Source organism: Triturus cristatus, chromosome 1_2 (genome assembly GCF_964204655.1).
Source record: "Triturus cristatus chromosome 1_2, aTriCri1.1, whole genome shotgun sequence".
NCBI classification, from domain to species: Eukaryota; Metazoa; Chordata; class Amphibia; order Caudata; family Salamandridae; genus Triturus; species Triturus cristatus.
This window is the reverse complement of record NC_140580.1, coordinates 509,545,908-509,569,375: the sequence shown is the minus strand read 5'-3', so window position 1 is coordinate 509,569,375 and position 23,468 is coordinate 509,545,908. Positions and strand designations below refer to the sequence as shown.

General features: G+C 39.3%; 2 protein-coding genes across 3 annotated transcripts in view; one reads left to right on the top strand and one right to left on the bottom strand.

Moving 5' to 3' along the window:
- Positions 1-23,468, top strand: part of DOCK1 (dedicator of cytokinesis 1) — a 1,163,810-nt gene that overhangs the window by 529,518 nt on the left and 610,824 nt on the right. The window lies entirely within an intron of this gene.
- Positions 1-23,468, bottom strand: part of INSYN2A (inhibitory synaptic factor 2A) — a 133,495-nt gene that overhangs the window by 81,075 nt on the left and 28,952 nt on the right. Inside the window, exon 2 of the mRNA XM_085606234.1 lies at positions 14,923-16,114. Coding sequence (XP_085462360.1) covers positions 14,923-16,109 — 1,187 coding nt within the window. The 5' untranslated portion in view covers positions 16,110-16,114. The remainder of the gene's footprint in view (positions 1-14,922; positions 16,115-23,468) is intronic.

The window sequence follows — 23,468 nt, the reverse complement described above, 5'->3', positions numbered from 1 at the left end:
GGTCCATAAAGGGTTGAAATTTGTTCCACATTTTGAGAAGCTGATTAATACTCGTATTAATCTTATTTAATACAATATAATGATGTCCATTTGAAATTATTCACAAAGAGTGCTTAAGTAAATAATGCCATTCCTGAACATGGTAGAAAAGTATCCGTTTCTGATATACTACAAAACTACTTAGTTTATAGTGTAGTTCCTTAATATACTCTTAACATAGCCAGTTTAGAAGAAAAGGCACTGAACATCTATTATACAAGGATAATGTTAACGGTGGATTTGAAATACTGAGCAGGTCATCAAATTATGGAGCCAGGCAGTTTATGAATGATACTTTTAAGTCAAAGCATCTAAATGATAACGCTACGCTGGGAAAATTGGAAGATCTGGCACATAATGATCATCAAATGACAACCTGATGGTGGGGGAGAGTCAATCAAAGTGATGCATATTCTGTTCTTTCTGTGATTCCTTTCTAGGAGACCCATTATTTTGTCAGTGATACCGATAACTACCTCAAAATCTTTGTGGGAGAGCAGAATAGCCAATATTCGCTTATCCAATATAAGTGTAGATAAAATCCTTGGAGATATTAATTTGGTGAACAGGTAAAATCACTAAATAGTATTCTATACTTCCAAAAGGCAATAGCGATTTGAAGAATCTCAAAGCAGGGTTCGTGAGCTGACCTAAAGAAAATGTATTTCATATAATTAGACTACTCGCTGCAGACATTAGTATATACTGCCAAGGCAACAGCATTTTCTCAGGTTCAGACTTTCCATAGTATAGAATAGTATCTGGATTATCATTTTGCTAATGCTCTATACATTGTTGTGGAGCAATAACAAAATCAGAATTGATAAATATTTGATTACTTGCCAATTTAGTAATCAAAGACAGAAATACTTATGAACAATAAACTTCACGCTTACTTTTTATCCAATAACCTGTGAAATTTGTTTGACAAAAAAAGCAATTCTATATATTTTCCAGCTTATAGCCTATCAAACCTATGACCCGTGATACAAGTCTGAATGGGGAGGTCAAACCTGCATGAAAATCTAAAGGTCATTCAACTCAATTATATAATATTCATTATTGCATAAAAGAATTATGTGATGAAATGGATTTATAATGACTTGGGTAAAAGAATGTTTGCGAGAATGAACTGGCTATCTGAGATATATAATAATATGGCATGGATGTTCAGCCTGTTCCATAAAATGATGAACACCCTAGCCTGTTGCAATTATATGCTCCACTGAATAACAGTCTTGACTCGATGGAATGTGCACATCAGGCCAACTTTCTCACCAAGCTGTTGGAATTGCCAGCAAGTCTGGGACAGAATATGGCATAACCGTGTTAATATCAACTAATATATACAGCAATAGCTTTTCAGTGAGCACATATAATGAGGACAAGTTTGACTAGTAGCAACATGCTTCTCAACTGTATTCTGTTTGCTGCCTTATTGTTGTGATGTCCAGTTCTGTGCGAGCAGACAAACTATGTAAGAGATGCTTCATAAAAGCCATGTGATGTACATGATTTGTGGAATTTTATGTAATATCTGCTTTCCTTTTGTCTCAATGGAACAAAGAACTAGGGAATGTGCCATATGCATTTGCCTAAACAGTTTTGTAACAGATGTAACTTGATTGTGATATATACCGATACATCTGCTCATCTATGCCTTCAATCAAATTATTTACCTTAAAAAGAGAGTGAACTGTGTTTTTTCCATAAAGGAAAGTATTCAACAGTGTGTTTGCCTCTGATCAAGCCTGGTGCCTGATTTAATCTTATACCATCTAAGCCTGGTTATAAGTTTGTTAGGTGAACCCAAATCCACCCAAAGCATCATACCTAAATAGCTGTACCTTCCCACCACAGAACCAGATGTGGTTATTCAGCATGGCTATTTATGGTTTCTAGCCTTGCATTACTCTGTACGTACTCACTGCCACTTTGCCTTGTGCTGCCTTCTACTGCATGAACTAAAAGAAATTTCAAACCCCTATTCAAACAGCTCAGTGCTTCTTTGCTAGCCGACACCATATTTAATTCCTAAAGACTGACCTGTGAGACCATGTATTACATAGATGCTTTGATATATCACAGGGAATTACAGAAACATTCACAATATACACAGGTAAATTTATAAATCATAGCCTATCGATTGTCAAGCTGGACACCCAGAATGGGTGAACAGCAAAATCATGAAAGCAAACATTTTGCACCAGGACTATGACATGACATTATCTTGCAGCTATAACACAGTTAATCTTGATATTCATACCGCCAACCAAACTAAACTTTTCTGCCATGATCTCTCAGCAGAAGAGCCTTCCATGGACTCTTGGACGTACCACTTCTTGCAAAATAGCAGTTGTCCTGTGTTAAATGTTCTAAGAGAGTGTTTTGTGCATCGTATTACCACATGCGCTAGACATGAGTTTGTGCTCATCTGTAAAGCTCGTTTCTGCCTCTGAAGCTTAATTTATTGAACCCTGACTTTTTTCACTCAAGAATCCACACCCACATGTAAGACTGGCTTCATTCTATAAAGCCATTGAACATTAATTCAACAATTGTGTAAATTGCTCGATCTCTAGACTGTATTCCGGACTCTCAGTTGAAAGATACAGCTTGATCTGACATGTATCAGCTGCATCTTGATCTTACATTTATCAGCTGCATCTTCATCTAAAATTGAAACCTCTGATCCCTCCAGGACATCAAAAAGTTGGCACAAGATCTGGTAATGTTTCAAATTGACGGTGGTAATGTTCTTGATTGACTCCTTAAAACATTTTTGGCCCCAATTAAAACAATCCATGTTGCAGCAAGATTGGAAATTATTCGAAGAAATGTCTGACATCATTGGCCTTGATCAGCTGGCATTCAGTGTCACAGGGACAGGGGCAAATGATTGCCTTCATTTGTAGGGGTCGTTCCCTGATTCACATAAGGGAACAACCTTTTATAATCAAGCAGACACAAAATGACGAACCAGACATCCAGTATTAAAGAAGAGGCTGCACAGGCACCTGTAGCTCCTTTTATAATACACAAATGCAGCAAAGCCCAAAAATGTGTGCAAACACTTGCTGCACCTGTGGCACTTCTGTAATACGCCCCCTAATTAGTTGCTGTTTTTGATGTGTTGTACACTCTAGTACGTAATGTGAAGCACAACTCTTCCCATATGGCACGTGTATGTGATAAATTAACCTACACGATTACTTACTGTTTTATATAAAATACTGTTTCCATGGAGATTTCTGTGCATGTGGCACATCAATGAAGATTACCAACCCTGGCTAGAGATGGGCTTCTTTAATGTGCTAGAGAGGGGGCTCTTAAAGTGTTGTGTTTCCAATTAAAAACAGTATTGGTCCTAAAAGAAATTTTGTACCTGCCTCAGTTGACTTCCTTTTTGTGTTTTTAAACTGTAATAGAGCTTGTTATTCTAATCCATCTTTTATTTGTATCAAGTGGTTTAAAATGAATATAGCCTTATAGCCCGCCGTAGCGGGCTATACCGGCTATTAAAGGCCCGCTGCAGCGTTAAAGGCCCGAGCCGAAGGCGAGGGACTTTAACATAAGCAGCGGGACTTTAATAGCGGTATAGCCCTGCTACGAAGGGCTATAAGGCTATTAGATTATTCTGCCACTAGAGGGCAGAATGTTCTAACAAATTAAACAAAAGCTTCTCGAAGCTCGAGGAGATTTAAATCCCCTCGCGCTTCGAGAGGCTTTTGTAAAACATTGGAATGTTGCTCTGCGGGCCTTTACCGGCCCGTAGAAGCACGGAGCACTCCATTGTCTACAATGGAGTGCTCCACATTCCAATGTTCTAATAGAGCTTGTTATTCTAATCCATCTTTTATTTGTATCAAGTGGTTTAAAATGTGAAAGTGGAGCATGTCGCTCAGGGAGGTGGAGATTTGTATATTGGTGGGTGAAAGGGACCATGGAGCAAATCTTTTGTTCCAAAATACATCTACTGCCTAGGTTAAGATGATCTCAAGTTCACTACCATTTTGTTATTCTTTTAATCCTCTGTGAAGTTTGTCCCAAAAGCATTCTTTTTCAGCTCACTATTCTTCTGAATTGTTCAAATCATGATTCCTCAATATTGCTAACCGAGATGGATGTGCTGAATTCTCTGATCAAATGAGGTATTCCTTCGCAATACAAACAAAAGAACAAATTGGATAATCTGTCTATTGGAGTAACTACACATTCAAAAAGTATACCACTAATCCTTGACTGCAAGTCAGAAACACATCAGATTGTGTTGTAGATCATTCTGATAATTTTAATGTAACAATTTTTTGTTGCACTATCGCGGTTTTACTAAAAATAACATATGTTAAGCTTATTCGGCTCACCCGCTTGTGCAGAGGAAGAGAGATGTGGCATAAATTGTAGATAAAGGCACCAACTTTTTCTTCTGGAATTGGGAAACAATTAAAAAATGGACAAACGTGATTTGAAATATATGCTGTGCTTTACATTTTTACGGTCATTTGAATTTAAAATGACATGATAGAAGCTCAGATTTGGAGCCATCCTATAAAACAATTGAGCAGCAATATTCTTGAGCAGTTGGTACTTAGGTATTTTGGAGGATCTCAAATCCACTGAATTCCCTTTATACAGTCTGGTCCCTATGTTCGAAGTACTGGCCAAAGGTCTTACCTTTGGTTAAAAAGTGAATGTTGATATCTTTTGGTAATTTCGTTTATGGATCTGACTGGTGTTGGCTAATAACCGAGACGAAATAGTAAGAAGTATGTTCATTATTTTTAGACAGTTTCTATTCATCTGTTTTCTGAATATCCTACTTACTTCACAGTTCTCCAACCAACTTGAGCAGGACCTTGTTGTCATTGGCATGCATGTGGAGACTGAAGATGCATGAACAAATTAAGGCAGCCATTGGCAGGACATAGTCATAAAATACGATCAGTAGCAAGGTGTCCCTATGAACCTTACAGTCAACTGATTAGTATGTGAAGCAGAAAGAGTAACCACCTGCATCATGTCTGTGTGATGGAAATGTATGCAGGCCAGAACTCTCCAAGAAGACCTGTTGTCTGTAGGCAGAGTTTAAGAGGTCTTTGGTGATGGTTTTTAAAGGTCAGACAAATGGCTAAAAGTAGCAGGACAGAGACCTTGATAACAATGGTCTCCAAGAGGAAGTCATCCATGAAGGATACCTGACTAATTCCTCAGATTCCTGCAGCTTTACCATGGCCATTTCCTCCAAGGCCACATATGAAATTGGGAAGTCAAATCTGACAGTAAGATGAATGGATTGATCAATTTAATGATGGCTTCTGAAAGACATATTGGTTGCTACTTAATTGAAATCAACTCTGACTCTAACCATGGAAACTGACTGAACAACCACTGCCTGCAAGCTGGCTTCTTCATTATCTGGATAGCAGGCTGGTCGCTTGGAGATCCCAATCTGAACTGTCCATGCATCTCATAAGACATCCAATCAATTCATTAGAAAATAGTATAGAATATTTACAGGTATGTGGATTAAGGATGGCACTAGAAAATGTGAGGCTTATGCTATGCAATTGCAATCTGTAGTCAAGTTGACATCCGCATACTCAACGTTTTTGACACAGTACTGGACAGGCAGAATATTATTACGATTTGCTTTTTCTGTGAGCTATCAAAATCAGGATGATCTGAGACATCATTCACTATATCATTGAGAATAGTATATATTAAATGCCTTTCTTTTGTGTGGCCTTATATCCGGCCTGTCTCAATTTTCTCTTTTAAATTGAAATTCAATTATTTTTATTTATAGTGTCTGTATATCTACATTACCATAATTTACAGGATTCAGTCATTTTTCTTTCTTTGATTAACATAATTCACATTAATAGTAAGAATATTAATGAATTGTGACTGTTCGGATTAAGAATTAGTCATAATTTGATCAAAATAATTTTCTCTCTGTATCTGTGCTCGTGTTCTATAACAAATATGGTGTTTTTTCTATGGTCAACTCTTCAATGAGAGTTATATGCCCATTACAATTTGTTCCTAATGGATTGAATGATGAAGCAAAATAGACTGATATATAGGGGCTTATTTTAATGTTGGGCGGAATTGCTTACGCCCGACACCTACTTGGTCCTGTGACCGATTGACACATGGTCGGCAGTCTAAACCCACTCATTGAGACGTGACAGAACATTGTTCGGTCGCATGCTCCCTTTCCTCAATGGGAGCTTGTGTTATGGATGTAAACCGGCCTTAACACAAGTTCCCATTGACGAAAGGTAGGTGCAGTTCATCCCTGCACCCTGTGGCAGGCGCCTGCCACAAGGTGCAGAGATCAACAGGGGGATAGAGGCCCCACTCGGCCTCCAAATGGAGGCCGTAAACCAAAAGGGGCCCTGCTGGGGGCCCCCAAACACACTTTCCGACATGGTTTCCATGTGGGATATGCTGGCATGGAAACCATGTCAGAAACAGTGCAGCGTAATCTCAAGGGTGGAAGGCCCGCACTTGAGATTACTAGCTGGTTTCTGACTGGCAGACGGGCTCTCCGAACCCATCGGAAGCCAGCTGGTATGACCCACCCGTTCACTTTCCGACCGCCTCTGGGCCTAATCGTAATCGCCCCCATAATGTTCTTACTAAAGAACATATTGAAATCATGTGTACAGTATCATCATGGCTTTGGATTTAGGGATTGTTAAATGAATGTCTGTACATATTCATGCATGTACATTGAATACAGCACTTTGTAAATTTACTTCACATATATTCAAATATTAAGGTAAAGGTGACCATTGTGTATTAACAAAAATCTGAATTTATATTATTTGGAATTATATGAAAAATACATGTCACACTATATCTTGGTGAAATGTACATTCGTGAATTATTTTAATGTATGACTTTATGCCACAAATATAACGTTTTGCTTTCTTTAGACAACAAAAACTTTTTGCAAACAGAACCTCTTTCAGTGTGATTTAGAACTACTGATATATTACAGTTTGTACTCCCCTCCTCTGGCCATTACAGTTGTCTCTGGCTCATATAAATTTTGCAACTAAACCATCATAAACAAGCGGGAAGTCCATACCTTTATAAAGGCAGGTGGAAAGCAGAGAAGCTTTTATTAGTAAAGTAAGAATTGCTTGATTGCCTGTTTTGGAAGCTACACATGAACTGGTATCTAGGGTTTTTGTTGCTGCATGTGTGCCCAACTTTATTAGCTCTTTAGAAAGGGCAGGTGGCAAGCAGAGAAGACTTTATTAGGAAGGTGAGAATGTGTAGATCATGCGTTTCTAAAAGGTATTTAAATGCAGCATTTGTTTTACTTCCCTTAATCAACACCTTTGTTTGGTGAGAATTACAATGGTAATAACATTAAAATTCAACTCACCACTATCCATTGTTACATATTTTTACAAGTGGTTGGTAATGCAGAATTAATCCATATACTATGTTAATGAGCAAACATGCTTTTTCTATGTAAATCTGCAAATGGAAATTGCCAGTTGCATTAGGCTTCTTTCACGAAATTGGCATCTAGGGAAATACTGTTGTAGGAAATGTTTTTTTTATAATTTAGAAATAGGCTAACTCAGATAAAGCTTTTAATATAAAAGCCAGCCCCCAAATTCATATTTTGAAGGTTTTTTTTTTAGTTGGCACCCATTCAGGACCCTAAATATTAACTTAACTCAAAAAAATTAAGTAGTCATTATTGTTTTATTTTCAGTTAATTTCATTACGTTTTCCAAAAATAAAGATAATTAAAGTACAAACAGAAATTCCACTAAACCATCCCATTCACTCATCTATGCTCCCAAATTTCAGAACCCACCCAATCCCCATTATCCATCCTCCCCAGCGTATACACTTGTACTCTTGATTACTCTAGATCAGTGTGTTGCACGGTTCTTGTTTTCGCATTTCATTGTTCATGTGAGTCATCAAGGATATCAAGCACTCTTTCTCTTGAACATTAGTTGCTTTCACTCTGGTGTGCAGATGTCTGAACAGTGGGGCTCAGCCCCTCCTAAAGTGTCCGAGTCGCCCTCAATATTATTAGTTTATCCATCCTCCGCAAATATCATATTCCGTAAAATACACTTGGGGGGGGCCTTGGGGGGGGGTTCTGTGACTGCCCCAGTGCCCTAGAAAATTGTGTTTAGCTTCTAGGATTGTGGACGAATATTATGGCTGTAATGGAAGTTTAAAGTTACACATCCTGAAATGTTCGTCCCAAAATAGTCACTGCAGCATCAGGTGATTATGTCACCCTATCTTTTTTAGTTTGGGATTAGAGATTAGATGGCAAAAGATCCCTCTCAGAACTGGTGCTGGAAGAGCTGTACTTTGAGTTCATGTTTGAATGCACTTTAGGAAGCTTCATTCTGTTAGACAAGGGCAGTAGGAGCAATGTTTATGGCCTCTATGTAGATCTGTGAATTTGTTTTAGTGCAACTTAACTTTCACCCATGGCAGTAATTGTGCTAGTATGGTGCTGATTGAGGCCCAAGGTGGAATTAATGGGGATTAAGCTTTGACTTTAAGACAGGTGGTCTTGTAAAGTACACTTGAACTAAAGTGATTTGGTTTTGGGTCAAAGATATGAAAACTTGACAATTCTGGAGTAAGGATCAAAAGCAAAACATTTGAAGCACATACTGATATGTATTGGGTGGAGTGTATGCTGATACAATTAGAGTCCTGTTTTAAGTCAATGTTTTTCCTATAATATTGTGCCTTAAAACCTGTACCTGGATGTCGAAGGTTGGCCTAGTTTACATTGTATGCACGAAAAGAATTTCAGATTAGCGCATGTCCTAATTTATGATACAATAAGGAGGGCAAGCCATTCTTAAAATAAAATTCTTAATTACTTTACTCTCTCTCTCTACAGGGAAGAAACTTCTCCAGTACACGGTAATTAGGAGAAGTGTAATAATATTTTACCTAATCTGCTGAAATGAAAAAAATTGTGCAGATTTGAATTAGGTGATTTTGAACAATTAAGTATTTAAAAAGATGATTTAATGCTGCAGATAACAAAGAGGGCTTGAAGTTTACAATGACTCAGATTTAGAAGGTGTAAACCAGGTCTTATTCATTAAGGAAGCTTGGCATGCTATGAATTGAACATGGGATGAAAAGTAAAGAATGAGTACAGTTTAATACCGATATCATGATCAGACATATGATTAAATAGGATTTCTGTGGTGGTCTGTGATCCAAGTTAGCAAAAATCACACACTTCATAGATTTTTCCCCTTTCTGCGCTAGTGCAGATCAGATATATAAGCAATTTGCAGATTTTCTAATGAAAAAAAAAATGGTTTATATCTGAAAAGTACATTCAATCATCACTCTGTCACATTCAGTTCTTTATCTCCTATATGCATTCAAACACAGAAATCAGTTCTTTTTATATACTTCTATTTCAGCACTAGCAAAGCGAGTACGGTAGGATTCCATATGATAAACAGAATTTGTGCATGCATTGCATTTAAAAAGCATGTGTCAATGCCTCTGCTTACATATGTTTGCACATTAAAGGAATAAGCATTGGCTTTGTAAATGCCTGTTTAAATATTGAGACCATGAAGAGAGCACACAAGTTATTTCTAAGTCAAAAAGAGCCATGTGTACTATCTTTAAATATACAGCCACAAAAATTAAGTAATCGCTTGCATTTTTTTTTTGCACTTCCAAAGTGCACAGCTACCTCAAATGAGGGGACCTGGCGCTGGCTGAAAGATCACTGTAAGACACCTGACAGCAGAGAACCTAGGTGACGTTTAGGCAAGTGTCGAAGAGAAGGGTTTTTAAGCTCTTTCTGAAGAAAGCTTCAGATGGGCTGCTTCTCAGGCCAAGAGGAAGAGCATTCCACAATTTCAGAGAGGGCCTTTGTGGGTGTAGGCCCTAAAGACAAAGATGAGTGACTTAAACTTGATCCTTTTATTTACTGGAAGCCAATGAAAATGTCATAAGTGTCCTGACACCCCAGTCCTGTGGGTAATTTTAAGAATTTGCCGGGCAGCAGTATTTTGAATAATTTCAAGATGCTGAATCAGAAAAGCAGGTAGCCCAAGGTACCAACTGTTAGCATAATCCAACCTGGAGGTAATCAAGGCATGAACTATAGTCTAGCGCAGTGGTTCCCAAACTGGGGTCCGGGGACCCCCAGGGGTCCGTGACACATTCCCAAGGGGTCCGCAGGCAGCAGTTTTAAAAGCAATGCAAAGTTCCATGTATAAACAGCAGTTTTTGGGCACCAATAAAAGTGTCAAGATAACTCCGATGATTAATGTACCTGCTATGATTCATAGTCTCTGTATGTGTGTGATGTAAAGTGCTCTGACACCCTACAGTGGTATGAAAGGTGTGATAAAAAAATTAAATACATGTGACAGTGGGGCTTTGGAGAGATGAGAGGCACTGTTGGAGGGTAGTAGTGAGGGAATCAATGAAGATTGACAAAAGATTATTGTATGCTGGTGCATAGTAAGGTCATTATTTCAATTCAATATATAATGACAAATGTGTTGCAAATTGCACCATTTTCCCCCAAGTTTTCTTGGGGGAGAGGCCCCCAATGCCCCCTTTGTAGTGGTCAGACACACTCGCTGCACTTGGTGTGCACTGTATGGGGACTAGTCTGACAACATTTGCCAGAGCAGCTTTAAGTTTCCAGTCCAGCCTTGGCAGGAGCAGTAGACTCAGGCTGTGAAATAAAACCAAACAATGAAAAGTTAGTCGCGAGAAGCAGCACCAACCTTCCCATTAGGATATTTCTATTTTTGCAAATATTTTAATATAAAAATACTAAAATCTTTAGTAATTTAAGTCTAGTCTTTGTTTGATGTGCATACGTGTGTGTTTTTATTTTCTTCGAATTCCAGTTTAAATGTTTGACATTTAAATCATACAAATTGCCTGGAGGTCCCCGGCTGCCAGTAGTGACTCAATGGGGGTCCTTAGGAGTGAAAAGTTTGGGAACCACTGGTCTAGCGGAAACCCATGGGGATGAGATGCAGCATCCTTCCTAAGGACTTAAAAGTGAAGAAACGGGCTGATAATGCCTTGATTTGGGGCTCGAAGGTAAGGTTGGATTCAAAATCAACCCTGATATTTCTTGCTTCTAGTGCTGGAAGGGGGGTTTGCCACATTTCAGATGCCCATGAAATAATGGGAATGGGAGAGATTTTGATGCCTAAGAAAAGAATCTGTCTTATTAGAGTTAAGTTTTAGACAGCTTGCATTCATGAACAACGGCTTACAGACAAAGTTTGAAGGAACACAGAGTTGTAGGAGCATATTCCTGGAAGGCCACAAGGAGTTGGGTGTCATCTGTGTAGGATACAACTCTCCCCTCCCCCCACCCCCAAGACTTGACTAGTTTAGACAGTGGCTCCAAATATATATTTAAAAGCGTGGGGCTAAGGGTCAAGCCCTGAGGCACTCCGCACTCTAGCGGTTTTGAGGCAAAGTTAAAAGGTGGGAGGAAAACTGCCTGGAGCAGTCGCTTATGAAGGATTACTACCATCACAGGGTTTGGTCTGTAATACCGATCTTTTCTAGTCTCTCAGGCAGAATAGCATGAGAGACCATACTGAATGCCGAAGAAATGTCCAGTAGCATTACCATAACTGGGGTATTTAAATCCAAGTTTTCTTTAATGTATTCTGAGACTTCAAGCAGGGCTGACTCAGTACTGTAGCCAGCACAAAATCCGGTTTGGGAGTCATGCAGTAGGTAACTGGATTCAAGAAAATTTGATAACTGCCTATCAACATTTTTCTCTAGTGATATAGCTACCGTGGAAAGAAGTAAAATAGGCCTAGAGTTACTCAGAACATTAGGGTAAGCTGATAGCTTCCAGTTGGAAGGAACCTTCGGCCGGTCTAGGGAGTGATTTAACAGTCTGTTTAATATAGGGTTCACCACAGGGGCAGAACGCTTCAAAATGGCAGGGGTCCAGGGGGGAACTAGACTTGCAACTTGTGAGTTCAGCTGCTGATTCGTCAATGTTTAGGGGGGCAAATCTACAAAGTGATGGACTGAAATTGGGTTGGATGTTGCTTCTTGAATCATAGGAAGTTGTGTCAGAAATTGTTCAAACATGGTTTGAATTTTCTTGAAGATGAAACAAGAAAGCTGTTCACATAACTCTATGGAAGGGTAGAGGGTGTTTCATTGAATGATCCAATAACATATATGCCTGATGAATGAATGCATTTTGCAGTAATAGTTAGCTGCAGTTTGTAGATCAAATTACTAATGTATATATATTCCATCCATATTAAACATATTTGTCATCCATTTGTGTATTGGGTAATCAGTTACCACAATAAACTTAAGGTGCATTTTTAGGAGCCAGTCCCACCATAATCTTTGAGCTTGAGCCATGTTTCTTATTCAGTGCATCTTGCCATTACTACTTATTTATAAAAAAGTATAATTGAATATTAGATATTCTCTCTTCTGACTTTCTTTCCATTGTGATTTTCTTTAAAGCAACATTTACTTTCCTTTAATAATGGTAACTGGGATTTTGTTAAATCAGCATAGTAGAAAAGCACAGTTCTTCTAAAAATGTGATCCAGAAAAGGGCAGGTCTAGCTTCTAATAAGGTCTCCACCTGTACATGGGTTCATGTCACAAAGTATTTAGAGTAGATTAGCAGCACAAAATATATATTTGTCATCATTCTGAATGAACAAAGTGGGTGCTTTGTCATTTTGTTGGCTTTCCTTAAGCCCAATTCACATAAAATCAGAAAATCTATTCACTGCAGATTTGTGCTCAGTTTTTCGAAGATTTAAACATGTTTGCTGATTCACATTTTCTAATCTATGTTTGTGCGTATCAGACCTACTCAATTTCCAACAAGCGTACTTCACTAGAGTGCCCACATGGTGGACAACCCAATGACAGTGCATAGAAGAAATATGCATTTTTTTCTTTATTTTTATCCTTAACAGGTGAAACATTTAGCCCATGAAGGAACCCTTAGCCTTACTGTCATATGAAATTTCAGGTGCTTCTTTAGCACCCTGGAAAACCACACCAACATTTTATAGGAGTCGGTGTGCTTGTTTTACGAGGGGAAGATACGGCCTAGAAACTGACTGTCAAAGCCAGGGCTGGACTAGACACCAAATTCAGCCCTGGCAAAAATGTTTAAACCAGCTCAGCTGCAGGATGTAGAATTTACAGTGGAGCCATGGTAGGCACAAGGTAGCCCATCTTGCTTTGAATGTCCCCCTGTCCTGCAGTCCACCAGAAAATAGCAGAGTGGCAGAATGGCCAGTCTGGCCTTGATGAATACCCAGAAACATCTTGGTTTGCGAGCGTTAACTGCATTTTGAAGGAGTAGCCCAATAGATAGCACTCTTTGTCCCACCAATAACAATCTCATTTTGCTATACTGCATAAGTGTACCAGTGGAAGTATGCACTCGTTCGTGCCCCTGTATACAGAAGAAGCATGAAACCATTTGTTCTGCAGAGTTGACTGTATTGAAAACAAAACTTATTTTGAAATATAAATATAATTATTACCACTGTCCAATTATCTTGAAATTTGTTCACCGAACACATACATATTAGTGTATTACACTGGATGTTCCGCAATATCACGGGTATATAAATGGATACGTTACAAATGAAACACACAAATGTATTTATTGGGCAAATTTAAGTCTGGCTTGCATATTCAATCACTACTGCAGTATAAACCAGATCATCAGAATATATTTCCAACTTCTAAGCACAAAATGGAACCCTGTGTTCTCAGTCTTTCATATTAGAATAGTTTTGAGTATTGTGATGAATGAATATTAAATGTCAAAAGGAAAGGCCCGACAAATTATTAATGAATGTCACTTCGGAACTATACTAAAGATTAAGACACATTTCATAATCGGATAACTTCAAAAAATCTATTAAAAACGCATCACTTATTACACACACAACATCAGCGATTAACAGCATGTTTAGAAATTTAAAAATAATTTTGAAAAAGCACTGCCAAGTAATGTTGCGACTGCCATGGCCTACGCCAAACAAACTTCTTGCACATCACTGCATTCAATACTTCATTTTGAAAAATGTAAAGGGTTGTACTGCAGTCATTCCGAAGGGTAAAGCTAGATAAATTATGTCATTAGTATGTTGGCTAAGTAAATTGTTAAGTTAAAACAATCTTTAGTGTAAATTGGTAAATTATGTATGTGAGCCATAAAATCTGCACACATTGCAATTATCCCTTTCAACGCTATTAGCTAGGCCTGGTTAACTAAAAGCTTTTGCATCACGCTGCTATAAGTAGTCATTTTATGTCAATTTTAAGGAAAAGGTGCCATTTATTTACAAAGAAGGAAATGGAAAATGAAACATGTCCTGAACTCTCTGAAATGTTTGGATTTTTAAATTAAGTGATATCTGGAATACAGCTCCACAATACATACAATGTTCTGCCCCTTCATAGCGTTTTATATACCACGCACATGCAAAAATCATCTTGCATGAAATGAAAAGGCACGATGTATGTCATTATGATGTAGAATATATGTGTGATTCCGGTTTTGAAAAACAAATGGCAATTGCCAGTATTGACGTCCTCACACACAGTCTGCTAAAAACTATAAGAAAGCGCAAGAATTATATTCAAAGAGGTACATTCTACAAAGGTTTAAAATTGGTGGCTTCTTCGGGTACATGCACAACTCAAGTGCCCACTCAACAGGTTTTTTTTTAAATATGAACCAATAGTGATGCAAGGCATGAAACACATCGGCTTGCTACTAGTAATAGCATTCATCTTATGAGCCATAACACACACACACACACACACACAACGCCTTTTTACACTTACCCCTCTCTCTGAGCTTCCCCTTTCTCCAGCTCCTGGATAACCCCCAGCAGCACCTTTATTGTTTCCTGGCTGGAGCTTATTAGGTTTTCCATCATGTGAAGCTGTGCTTTCAAATCCACCACTTCCGTGTGAGGCACAATTTTTTGGCATTCGTCACTCACTGCAACGGCTGCCTGCGAAGGCTGGTTTTCTTCCACATGTACAACATTGAGCTGGAGAGTTTGTTCATTACATTCGCTTGTTTGACACTGTGCCTGCGTCGAGCAGGCCTGCACGTCTAAACCCTGCGTCTCCACGCCGTTGAGATGCACCGCTTCGTCGTCGTCGTCGTCTTCCGCCGTCGGGCACAGCGACCAGTCTGCCTCGGTCATGGAGTCGGACAGATCCGGGTATGCGGCATGGGAGCCGAGTGCAGGCAGATGAACTGTGGCTTCTTCCGTCTGAAAGACTCTCCAGTGTGCTGATTGAGTGGCTCCCTCATTACCCAGTGGCCCTGTGTCGTGTTTTGCTTTCTCGAGCAGCTGGCAATCAGGCTCCTCTGAAGTAGAGCTTGCCGAATTCTGAAGGGAAGGGGGTTCTTCAGTGCAACTGTGCAAATCACTGCTTTTACTCGCCTCTGAACAGTTGCCAGTGGAAGGCTGATGCACAACATCCATGCATGCGTTAATGTTCGAAGCCAGCCCTTGCGTCCTTTGATCAGTCCCCTTTATGAATTCAGAGGTCTCCCCTGAGATAGCGCGCCCTTCTTTGTCTTTAATGTCTATTAGAAAGCCATTGTTCTGATTTTTAAATGTTTCGACAGCAGAGGCGTTTTTAATAAAGTTCCCTTTTTTTCGGTCCAGAGGAAAAGTCTGATAGCGTTTTTTCAGGTCGGGCGAAGTTTGAACTCCTGTGCTCTTGGTAACGTTTGGGATTGACCTTCGCGCCGGTACGGTCATGTATTTACGATACGCTGTTTTGTACGTTATGGTCTTGGTATCTTTGTTGTCTGTTTGCTGCATCGCGGATAGTTGTTCATTCTGGGCCTCACAGATGTCTTTAAATCTCACCTGTAGGGCTTTATTCCTTTTTTTAACATGCCGGTTGGGGTCTAATACATATTTCATCTCCAAGGCAAGTGAAACAGCTGGTTCAACGTCACTTTCAGAGGGTGTTAATAAGCATTTGCCGTCTTCTTTACTCACCATGATTCCTGCACATGAAAAACAAACAAACATTGAGCAGTCTTTATAGGAGAGGCGGACCAGGCATTTTATTTAATGTGTATATGCTGCAAAATGTATCCCAAAATGATGTTCTGAATTACATGCCTAATGTACGTAACACATTAAAGTAAGCTCCTCAGTAAACTAGATTCAACAAGGTATGGATTTTAATACATGCTATTAGCTTCACATAATAGCTACTCTTTGCTTCATTGACCTGTACCTGCAGACGTTCAAATGTCCACATACATATTGTGTAGGAGGTTTTACTGGGATTGGAAGATACATTATTATTTTATTCATGCTGACAGTGTCATTTTGGACTTAGGCATTTTTAGCATACCAGAATATACGTAGGCAAATTAAAAAAAGGAATGTGTGTAAAATGTACTCTGTGTGCACAAAGAAAATTGTGCACGCATTTTTGCCATGTGAATAATGGGCCAATCACGATGGGCCTTGGTTTACGGAAGGCTCAAATGTAGGTATGTCCCTTATACACTAATGCTTTCAGCTCAACCCTGAATCCTGCAGGGTGAGGCATAATGCAGAGGACACAATATGTCAAGTGCTTGCATTCTACCTAAAGCTTATTCAAGAATCTTTGCTCAGAATTTCATTTAAACTGTGCTGATGAGACAATTGTAGGGAATGCACTCCCTGACCCACATGGGTAGAGGCCTAGGGCAGGTGAATATCACTGTTTTTCTGCCCGATGTGGCTCACCGAAGCCAACAAATGCTGAAGAAGCACACATAACAGCAACTGCTTGTAAAGGTTTTAAATAAAGAAAATGGTTGTTTCTGGACTTAGCTAACACATGGGTAAAAAAAAATCCATGCTCACCTATCCAGATAAGCTATTGTGGTCTACTGTTAACTTAATGCTTGTAGTTTCAGGCAGCTTGCAGGAGGCTTGGTTGAATTGGTGTTATCTGGGGTCATTAATAGCTTTTAAAACTGTAAATAATGGCCTCCATTTCACGGAGATCGATAATACAGCTACAAATTATGTCAACTTTGGTTGTATAACCATATCTAAGGTTACTTACGCTCCGTAAAACAAGTCTCCAAATAACCAACATGAAACTAAACTTTTCCCTGAGTCCATTCTTTTGGCCTTCTCGCTTTTTGAATATCAAACCTGCGCGTGCGTGCTTGCCTTTCTAATAGTTAAAATATTTCCCATGTGCAATAACCAATGTAACGAGTATTAATAATAAGAGATACAAAATACATCCTTGTACCAATAGTTAGTCTCTTTAGTGGCATAAAGTAGAACATTTCAGCTTAGTTTATAGCAAGCCGTAGATTGTCCCCCCAATCAAATGACTTATTTTAAAATATGACATTGCAATCGTGCGCCTATTACCTTTGTTTGATCATTCATCTGGCCCAAACAGAGAGACTACTTTCAAAAATGGATATCAAAACCTTCTGAGTTTGCTGGTTATGTGAATGTAAACATCAAGAAAAAGAAGCTATAACATGGAATCCGAAGATAGTGCTGACACAATAGCAAATTAAATATTTATTGTTTTGAATTTCTTCCAGTTAGGAAGGACCTTTTAATTATGACTAGTTTATATATTTGACTTTATTGGGGGGGAAAAAGCTTCAGTGGTCTGAGCAATTAAGCAGCCTTTTTGATGTACTACCTTATTCTGCTCTAAAATATCTGTTTTCATAACCTCCCTTATCTATGTAGACAGGAACAAGATCCTGGGTTTGTTTTAAACCTATTCTTGCTCTAAAGACAATTAGGCAATGGGAAGAAAGTATAAATGAAGACCTCAAGGGTAAAAAAAAATGCAGCTCCCATGTAGGTACAACAACAACCCTGGAATTGAAACGGATAATGGGTACAATTACATGATGAATGGGAAATCGGTGCAATTACAGATGTAGGGTTGCAATGACAAATTATGCTGGGTATTTGGAATTCTGGAGTGCATTACTGCATATTTTTTGAATACGAGTTTTATTTAAATTGTTTATTCAAGAAACTTCAATATTTAGAACCTAAATTTCCAATCATTACATCGCACTACTGTTAATAATTATTTTCCCTATCAATATGAGAATATATCACCTTGCTTATACATTTTTCAAGCAATATTGTTTGCATTCCCTCCATAAAGGTGTCTTCGTCTTTACACGGCCCTAGTCGTTGCCTGTTTACTTGTTCGCTACTGCACACATTTCATTTTACTAATATTCCAAATTATCTTATACTTTAAAATAAAGTTTTGGTAATAAGATAAGAAGAGCATAGTAACTGCAGAACTTTAGTGTTCTAGAATGCAAAGAGAAAAGTAGACGCTGGGTAAAATTTGTTCCATTTATTAAAGTAGACCAAAAAATGCAGAGGTGTTCCTTTTGACCAGTACAAGGCATTCTTATATTTCACAAATATTTCTAATTTTATGTCGGAGCATCCCCTTGTTGAGTTCTTATCCATATGAGGTTTGAACTACATTAAGACGTTTTTTAAAAATATACATAATCTCAACACCAAAAGATAAATTGTGTGAGTCACTTGGTACTCAGTCAAATAGATCACTCAAACTTATTTCTAGATAATTTCCCTAAAGACTAGTGAAATTCCTCCCTAAGACTGGTCCCCACAACTATATATACACATTTTATCCATAAAGTAAATAGAGGTCTGGTAAATTTCACGTCTTCCATCAGTAATTTACTATGCTAATCCAGTCTCTCTCTTGAGTTGCTCTCATTAGCATATGAACACAAATATGAAATTCCTGCTAAGCAGTCCTAATTATACTCAACGACTTATGTGTGGTAACTATTCTCCTTGCCAGACTCTTTGGTCCTCTGGATCTTTCTGTCATGCCCTTAAGTGAGAAACCACCCAAGTGTGGTAAGAGCTGCTTCAAAATATCTATATTGCCTCCTGCTAGCTTTCTCCGCGCAAGGTGATAGCTATCATTTCAGCAGCAAATAAGGATAGAATAACAAAATGTATTCAACTATACATTTATAATATTCAACAAAAAATGCATTAAAACTATTTAATAAATGTGCAAATACAGATATACACATAAACAAAACATGGAAGGAAGCACATGAGAAAATACTACAAGATGGAAACTAACATGTATTCCATTGGACACTTCAAGTAACCTTAAGAGGCCTTCCATTGCATACTTCACAAGATTGAAACATACCTGTGACCACTTTATGGCAGTTTTGGAGGACGTTCTGCTATTTAACCCCTTGCATGCGTCGTCACAGTGGGTGTGTGCGGAGGACGGCCATGGGCCGTCCGAACCGAGCCCACTCATTATTTCCCTAGCACAGCAGTGGAATTCTCGCCGCGGTGAAGGGGTTTAAAGAAATAAGATCCTTCTGATTGGTAAGTTGAAATTACCAGGTCCGAGGAACAGGTACAATATCAGGTAATGTTAGTGGACCCCTCACTTTGTGTTCACCTAAAGCACATTTGTGTCCTCACACCAACTGTACAGTGAATTTTAAACTATGCTCATCCACTGAGAGACACAAAAATTAAATGGGGTTTAGCGGTGCAATGGGTCCGAGATGTGGGTGTAACTGAGTCAAAAACCTCAGGTGAGAATTTTACTTGATGTCTAACCGTCAAAGCAAAGTAAAACAGTCTGAGAGACGTGGATGGGAACAATTTGTTCTAAATGGTGCCAGAAAGGTAATTGAACATTCTGAAGGAAAGCTGAAAAATGGGATGCTCTTTTTCTTTCCGCCATCTCACTGTACTGCACATAATGTCCACACAAAGAGTTTCTACACACCCCCCAGAAGGAAGCAGTGGCTCACCGAAGTCACAGATATTGCAGGAAAGGCACTTGATGCTAAAGGATCTTCCCCTACAGCTGCTGGTATGTAGGAGCTGTTGAGAGCCCTAAGGCTTTCATAACTCAACATTCTTTTAAATATGCTCTCAGGCACAAAGCTCAGGGTGTGGTGGCACTGCACACAAGTGGATTGAGGGAGCTCGCAGAAGAAGAGAAAGGGAAGGATAAGCATAAGAGAAGACATATTGCTCTACCCCTCTGGAGTTTCTCATCTGCCGTCTGCTAAAGATGTTTTGTGCCTCTGTATCATGGAGCTCATTCCTGCTGTCCAGTCCTCCAGTGGCTGACTAAACCAGCCATCTTAAAGGCTGGTGACGGACCAGTCTAAATTACGCAGAAAGGAGTTATGAAAGATCCTGACATCACAATACTTCTGATTTCAAATCATGAGCTGAGGACTACATATGTGCGCATGCAGGTTTTGTTTATGCAATTTGAGTGTTTCCACAACATTAAATGTTCAGTCTTGGTGTATCTGCGACTTTAAATGAAGCCTGGAGAGTACTAACTTTTAAAATGCAGATCAACCAATATAGTGTGCATGCATTCACGTTCGTGTAAAAGCTAGATCACTTGCAATGTAAAGACATAGTTTGTATGCATCTCATTGTGAAATGATGCCTGTAAAGGGAAATGTGGGTACAGGAGACTTCATACGTTTGATCCTACAGTATACAGCAGTTAGAAAGTCTCAAAGGAGGAGTGACTAGCTACCCTTCATTCCCTACACTGTGTTTATTTAACACATTATATAGCTCAAAACAGCCATACTCATTTTCTGGCTGTACGTTTTGTTGGGAATTCCAAGTGGTCTCAATTGGAATTTTGACTACAACATAAAATATTAACCCCTTGCATGCCCGCCCCTTTCCCCGCCCAGTGCCGCGCCTTCCATTAGCGGGCGGAGTTCATGACGAGCTGGACTCGTCATGGGCACAGCGCCACCGCAGCCCATGACGAGTCCAGCTCGTCATGGGCACTGAAGGGGTTAATAACACAACCAACCCTTTGTAATTTAGGTAATTCATTTTGCCACCTCCCATCATTTATAACTGTAAGGCTTTATTACCCCCTTTAAGCATGTTTTGTTCAGTTGTTTGGCTGTGAGATGTTTGGGATTGAAAGCATGTCTGCCACAAGCTATTAAAACCCAGGAAGTTCTGTCGTCCTGTCCCTGATTTCCATTCATGCTGTGTTTTGAAAAGGTGTGCTAGAGAGGTCACTGAGCCCCCAGGCAAGTCTAATCTAGATAGAGAGGGCTGACATGTCGGTTCACTAACGAGGAGCAAGGAAATATACCTTAAGGACATGTCTACATAATGGATGAAGACTGAGAGTGAGACATTGGTCTCCAACTGTGCTTATCAAGAGATTGCATAATCCAGTGCACACGAAAATGCTCTGCACATGCTCGCTCCTTAGCCTTGTTTTTCACGAACACGAGAAATAGAGCGCAGGGGAAGGAATAATAACTTGGTTGGAGTAAAGTCACCGAAGGCAACTACGAAACAAGAAGTGATCATTGGGGCATTCAGTTTGCTTAACTAACTAGACCTTCGAATTTGTAACCAAGCAGGGTGCAGAAAGTTGCCCAAAGAGTCATGGGGCAGACCGCTTCTTGGTAGAATTGAATACTCTGCAAAAGATTGGACACTGCTGGTGCTTGCTATGTGCGCGCTGTCAATGCAAATTGGTTAGCCCTAGTAACCACGGCCTCTAGCAGCAAATGACAGATGAATCCCAGACAGAAGCTCAATTGTCTAATGACGCTGAGTGGAACAATACTAATGGAACACGCCAGTGTCCGCACCCTGACAAGAGAAAAATCATACACCTAAGATTAGGGGCTGCAACAGACTCCACCCGATTGGGGAAAAAAGCCCTTTTTGCACACTACACATCACGTCAATATTTCTTGGGCTCCACTTCTATTTTAGTGAGGAAGGGTCTAGTCACTACTTATGAACCCTCCCTTGTGTATATGTAAAAACTGATACAGGTCCTATGCTCAAAGATGCTTCTCACATATTTTTAAAAAGTGTGTGCTTAGGAAGTGCCCCACGTAAGCAAATACCATGTAGCAATTGTCAGGTTCCCACGGGGATCTATTGGGAACATATATGTTAAGATGTGCACTTAAAATTATTTAGGGTACACACACACATTTCTTTTCACTCAAGTTATGGGCGTTGGTGTTCGTTCCTTTTTGGGAAAGTGCTGATGATGAGAGTGAGTAAATTGGTGAAAATCTGCCAATCGCGCCATGGTGGTTGCTTACGTGAAGCACTTCTTAAACACACACTTTTTAAACACGCGCGAAGCACCTTCGAGCATGGGACCTGTATCGGTTTTTACATAAGCAAATGCAAGGGAGGGGAAAGAAAGGCTCACAGCTTGTTATCACTTCACAGGTACTTAAGAGAGGCCTTCTTTTGACTTTAATCAGCCCCTATGCAGGCATTGTAACAATGTCAGGTGAATTTGTCTGTCCCAGTATTTACACAAATAACAATTTAAATACCACTATTTTATTTCTTTTATAGCGCTACTGAAGCCAATGCAGGTTGTCACGACGCTTTACATAACATGCACGTTATACATGACAATTAATCACATAAATCAATGTACAAGATGTGTTACATAAGACAATGAGGCTTACTAGGTGCAGGTGTCACATGTCCTTTGTAGCTCACTGTGCTATAGTAAAAGGATTACAATTTATGAACTTCATGTAATAAAAGTATCTCTGTGTTAAAAACAGTAAACCCTCCTACCTATCTACATAAAATAAAAAACCGTCATCTGCATGTTACATGATGTGCTTTACCGGAGACACATTAACCTTCTTTACTACCTTGATTCAGATCTGGGCAAGACAAAACACTGATCTCTCCAGTGAAAGTGTCAACCACCAGAGTTATTTTACCATTATTATTATTCCCTGAGATTTACTGGGCACACAAAGATCTCTGCTGCAGGTGTCTTAACCCCATAAAATATTTAAAAACACAGACTTTGCAATCAATTAAGCAGAACAGTTCTACTGCCATGTTTCTCCTTATTGCCAATTTCTATGTGGCAAAGTCAATAAAAAAATAAATGCATTAGTTGAGGCCCAGATCTCGCGTCTGGGTTGAGACACGTTTTTTGGCACAAGCCCAAAGCAAAATCTATTTTGTTATACCTCATAATGCGCTGAAATGCAGTTATGATAGACCTGCTAAACATATGTGTAAGGTGTTAATATCTGATGTCACTTCTTGTGATGTCACTTCCTGTGGAGCCGCGTGCGATCAAAGCAAAACCAAAGGAAATGATGGACGGAGTGTTGAACATTGCAAGCACTCACCCCCAGTCAACTGATCTGGGTTTAATCCATCACCGTTCTTTAGCCCACTCTGCCACCCCAGTTCAGACATGGCCATATGCAAATCAGTCTGACCCTGTACCTCATGGGAACAGTCCAGCCCGAACTGCCAAGCCATGTC